Source organism: Barbus barbus, assembly GCF_936440315.1.
Source record: "Barbus barbus genome assembly, chromosome: 49".
NCBI lineage: Eukaryota > Metazoa > Chordata > Actinopteri > Cypriniformes > Cyprinidae > Barbus > Barbus barbus.
The window spans coordinates 11,277,488-11,283,217 of NC_136727.1; the positions used below are offsets into that span (position 1 = coordinate 11,277,488).

General features: G+C 40.0%; 1 protein-coding gene across 1 annotated transcript; it reads left to right on the forward strand.

Annotated features, from left to right (window-relative positions):
• The first annotated feature begins 2,593 nt into the window (after positions 1 to 2,593).
• Positions 2,594 to 3,933, forward strand: LOC306867317 (granzyme-like protein 1). Its single transcript, XM_079412918.1, has 5 exons — positions 2,594 to 2,661; positions 2,743 to 2,890; positions 3,006 to 3,144; positions 3,220 to 3,468; positions 3,711 to 3,933. The coding sequence occupies exons 1-5, from the start codon at positions 2,601 to 2,603 to the stop codon at positions 3,879 to 3,881; spliced, it is 768 nt and encodes a 255-aa protein (XP_079269044.1). The 5' UTR covers positions 2,594 to 2,600; the 3' UTR covers positions 3,882 to 3,933.
• The last annotated feature ends 1,797 nt before the right edge of the window (positions 3,934 to 5,730 follow it).

The following is a 5,730-nucleotide window of genomic DNA, read 5'->3' on the forward strand; positions in this document are numbered from 1 at the left end:
AACCCCAAAGGTCTGAGATGCAAGACCGCCTGGACCGTTTCCAATGGGCCTGGATGGACAGAACAGATACACCACACCACTCACCTTACAGACACAACGCCCTCACAACAGCAACCTTAACAAATATCTGAAAAAAAAATTGTAAAGCCTTTGAAGGAGGAAATTGAGACAATGAAGCAGTTGGGAGTAATACAGGCCTCAAACAGTGAATGGAATAGCACCCTCGACATCATCCCAAAAAAGGATGGAGTTTTACGTGTTTGTGTTGGCTTCAGCAAGCTTAATGCCCAGTCAAAGTTTGATGCCTATCCTATGCTGAGAACAGACGATCTGCTGGAGCAGATAGGACGGGCCAGTACATCACCACCTTGCACCTGCAAGTGACCCTTGATCTGAACTCCAAACCCTACACTGCATTCAGGACATCGGTAGGACTGTTTCAGTTTATGGTCTTGCCCTTTGGGCTGCACAGTGCATCTTCTACCTTTCAGTGACTCATGGATTGAGTTTTCCAGGGCTGTGAAGTGTGGTCTGTGGCATACTAGGACGATGTAGTGATCTACAGCAACACCTGGGTAGACCACTTGGAACACCTACGACAGACTCTGGAGAAGGACCAAGCAGCGGGCCTGTCCTTGAATGTGGTGTGGTGAACTAATTCAGTTGGTGTACCTCAAGGTTTAGTACAGGTTCCTTTGTTATTCAGTTTGTATATTAATGTCCTGCCTGATAGTTGTGCATTGTCAGATGTATGTTGACGATAGTTATATACTTGCATGCTAAATGTAAATAGCAAGCATGTGACAACACTGAAGAAATTACACTTTGCTACAATGTAAAGTAGTGAGTGTACAGCTTGTATAACAGTCTAAATTTGCTGTCCCCTCCAAATAACTCAACACACAGCCATTATTGTCAAAACCACTGGCCACAAAAGTGAGTACACCCCCAAGTGAAAATGTCCCAGTTGGGCCCAATTAGCCATTTTCTCCCCTCGGTGTCATGTGACTCGTTAGTGTTACAAGGTCTCAGGTGTGAATGGGGAGCAGGTGTGTTACATTTGGTGTTATCGCTCTCACTCTCTCATACTGGCCACTGGAAGTTCAACATGGCACCTCATGGCAAATAACTCTCTGAGGATCTAAAAAAAAGAATTGTTGCTCTACATAAAGATGGTGTAGGTTATAAGAAGATTGCCAAAACCTTGAAACCGAGTTGCAGCACGGTGGCCAAGACCATACAGCGGTTTAACAGGACAAGTTCCACTCAGAACAGGCCTCGCCATGGTCGACCAAAGAAGTTGAGTGCATGTGCTCTGCATCATATCCAGAGGTTGTGTTTGGGAAATAGATGTATGAGTGCTGCCAGCATTGCTGCAGAGGTTGAAGGGGTGAGGGGGTCAGCTTGTCAGTGCTCAAACCATACGCCGCACACTGCATACAATTGGTCTGCATGGCTGTTGTCCAGAAGGAATTCTCTTCTAAAGATGATGCACAAGAAAGCCCAAACAGTTTGCTGAAGACAAGCAGACTAAGGACATGGATTACTGGAACTACTGTAAAGCATGGCCTACAGTCAAGCATGGTGGTGGGAGTGTCATGGTCTGGCGCTGCATGAGTGCTGCCGGCACTGGGGAGCTACAGTTCATTGAGTGAACCATGAATGCCAACATGTACTGTGACATACTGAAGCAGAGCATGATCCCCTCCCTTCGGAGACTGGGCTGCAGGGCAGTATTCCAACATGAAAACAACCCCAAACACACCTCCAAGACGACCACTGCCTTGCTAAAGAAGCTGAGGGTAAAGGTGATAGACTAAATCCTATTGAGCATCTGTGGGGCATCCTCAAACGGAAGGTGGAGGAGCGCAAGGTCTCTAACATCCACCAGCTCCGTGATGTCGTCATGGAGGAGTGGAAGAGGACTCCAGAGGCAACCTGTTAAGCTCTGGTGAACTCAATGCCCAAGAGGGTTAAGGCAGTGCTGGAAAATAATGGTGGCCACACAAAATATTGACACTTTGGGCTCAATTTGGACATTTTCACTTAGGGGTGTACTCACTTTGTGGCCAGCGGTTTAGACATTAATGGCTGTGTTGAGTTACACAAGCTGTACACTCAGTACTTTACATTGTAGCAAAGAGTCATTACTTCAGTGTTGTCACATGAAAATATATAATAAAATATTTACAAACATGTGAGGGGTGTCATCGTTTCTGTGAGATATTGTATATGATCTATAATTAAAGGAATATTGCAGGTTCAGGGTTTGGGTTTGGTTTAAGTTGAGCTGAGTCAACAGCAGAATTTTGAGCATAAAAAATACTTTTTTTGAAATTGACAATTAATTTCCAAATTAAACAAATCAATACAAAAAGCCATTTTCATATGCCAGCAAATGCTACATACATGCATGCATCTCTTTTTTGTGGTTTTATATGAAAGTTGATGTAGATGACAAGTAACACAAATAATATCTTCTTACTATCAGTGTTACTGACAATACAAGCTGAGAAACAAAGGCTTACAGGCTGCTCAATGTCTCCGCCCATCCTTGAATTTATATAGTGTTTGTTAGTAAGAGCTCACTGATTGTCTTCATGATGACCATCATCTCTCTGCTCCTGCTGGTCTCTCTGTTGCCACATCTGACCTTCACTGGTGAGACTGACTATATAACAGAATATTATATTAATTGGTATCTGCTGAATAAGCTGACTGACAGCAGTCTCTCTCTTTCAGTTCATGTGGATGTTGGTATAGTGAACGGCACAGAAGCAAAACCCCACTCCAGACCTTTCATGGTTTCTCTTCAGAGGAACTGGCGACATATCTGTGGTGGATTCCTCATTTCTGATAGATTTGTTATGACCGCTGCACACTGCTGGAAGTAAGACTTCAATTTAGTCTGAAATGCAATTATGAATTAAAATCATAATATCATAATTACAAGACTTGTATAATGATGGTATTGTTAATTATACTAATGAGACTTTCTTACACAGAAATGAGACGCTAACAGCTGTGGTTGGTGCACATGACCTAAGACACAATGAAGGGCCTGTCCGCATTGGTGTGAAGTCCTACCACATGCACCCAGACTTCAACATTCACACTTTGCAGAACGACATTATGCTTTTGAGGGTAACAGTAGTTCATATGACTTATTAAACGATTAGTCACGGTCTTTTAATGATGATAATGTTTTTTGTATTACAGCTAGAGAAAGAAGTCGAACAAAATAAGAATGTAATGATGATTTCCATAAAATCAAAGAAAGACATTGAAGCTGATTCTGTTTGCCATGTTGCTGGCTGGGGAAGACTGAGTTTTAAAGGGAAAAAGAGTTATCGTCTCATGGAAGCAGATGTGAAGATCATGAAAAACGCAGAATGCAAAGATAAATGGAAAGACAACTTCTCAGCCTCACAGATGATGTGTGTCTACGGCCATGGAGGAAGCTGTAATGTATGTAAAAACAATATCAATTTGAGACCATCATTAGTGAGAAGTACTGTATCATTTACATTGATGCATTTAGCAGGCGACTTACATTGCATTCAAGTTACAGTTTTTACATTTTATCAGCTCTTGCTTTCCCTGGGGATCAAACCCATGACCTTGGCTTTGCTAGCGCCATGCTCTACTACTTGAGCTACAGGAAAGCCTGAAAATATTTCAGTCATGTGTTGATCTGTGTTTCTTCACAGGAGGATGGAGGAGGTCCTTTGGTTTGTGAAGACACTGCAGTCGGTATCACTTCCTTTGGTGACCCAAAAATCTGCAATAGTCGTGAACGACCTGAAGTTTATATAAAGATTTCTGCATATAAACCATGGATCTGCTCCATTATTGCAAATGTTGAGTGTTTTTTGCAATAAAACAGAATTAAGTATTTGTTTAAATGTTCAATAAACAAACTGTGTGTCACACATCAATTGTAAGTGGTGCTTATTATTGCAGCCCTATAAAATAATAGTAGTCTACTGATAAGAATTCAAGTAACTAAAATTATATCCGCCATAGTATAGTAGTGTAGAAGCCAAATTCTTGATAATGATAAACACGAATGTCAGCGTGGAAACTTAAGTGAAATGTCTAAACTTATCAATGCTCTTCTTTCTACAGTGTTCATAAAATGTGTTTGAATGTCATTGCATTAGATGCAAAATATCACACCAAGTAGCATTTGCTATGACACTTGGCCTAATATGTCCAAACATATTTGTCTTTCTTTTGGACAGTACATCTATAATATTATAACTGAAAATTTAACAAGCCTCTTTTAAATAATTTTGTGTAATAAAGTGTTTTTGTGCTCAAATAAATAACCAAAATAGGCAAGCAAGCACGACAGCCACTTTGTTTGGTATTTTGTAACATAATGCAAAGACATTAATACGCATTTTTAACTGGGTCATTGAATGTGAAAACAGCTACAGTTGGTAAAGGAGCGGTCATGTCAGTTAAATTTTGTGGGCAAAAACATCCATTGTCTATTACTGTTACGCTTGGTGAAAAAAAAAAAATATATATATTATATATATATATATATATATATATATATATATATATATATATATATATATACACACATTAGGGGTGACCCCGAATAGTTGAAGATTCAACGCTTTAATAGGATGAGCCTGATTCGACTACCAATCTCACAGTCGAATATTCGCATAGGTGTTACTAAACGAGGATCATGCCTTTTTGTCTATACAAGGGTGCTCAATGTCTGATTTCAACTACTTGTTTTCTCCCAAGCTAATATACAGCCTATTATGATAATGCTGTAAATAAGAATGTGAAAAGAAAGAAGCTTTTAATAAATATTTTTAATGTGCATGAATAAATCTAACCACCCCTGTGACAGATTTAAAGGGCACTTATTATGCCCCTTTTTACAATATGTAGTATTGGTATTGGGTGTCCCCAGAATTTGTCTGTGAAGTTTCATTCAGCACAGTGCACATACAGTAAGAGGGAAATATTTTTGTTTCACAATTATTTGACAAATACAGTGGCTAAAGATGTATGAACAGAAAAAGCATGAACTGTTACCAGGTCTAAAGGTAATTGACCCCATTGGAGATTATATTTGTGTTGATGGATGTGGTGGACCAGCAAGCATGGACCAGCAAGCTAAGAATGACCATGATTTCAAACTTCAGGCCCTGTTGGAGCATCGCAGAGAGGTCAAACCACAACTTATATTAAAATAATTGCAATTAAAGGTCGCTGAAGTGCACTTCCATGGTCATATTCTTTCATTTACTGGTATGAAGCCCGACCCAGAGAAAGAAAGGGCTATCATGGACTAGGGGTTGCACCGGCTAATCGACTAGTCGATTTCAGTGCTCTACAATAACGCTTTTAGCTATAGAGGGCCCAACAGGATAAGAAATTAACATTTATGCTCCGTTTCCAAACAGTTAAAATTACAAATGAATTCATACTCTGAAAGCGCTCCACAAGACATGTGTGATTATATTACTGGATGGTCAAAATTGAACGAGAGAATGCACGTTTTAAACAGTTTATTGTACAGGTAAGTTAATCACCGTTCTAATCTAATGCGCTGCTGCACTGTAACGCACACACATACACTACAGACAGTAGCGCGTACAATATATCACGCGCAGATCACGTGCACAGAATCATTCAGCGCAGAAATGTATTGTCAACACTGTTCTGTGATTTCTCAATAAAATAGCTTAGAAACTGAAA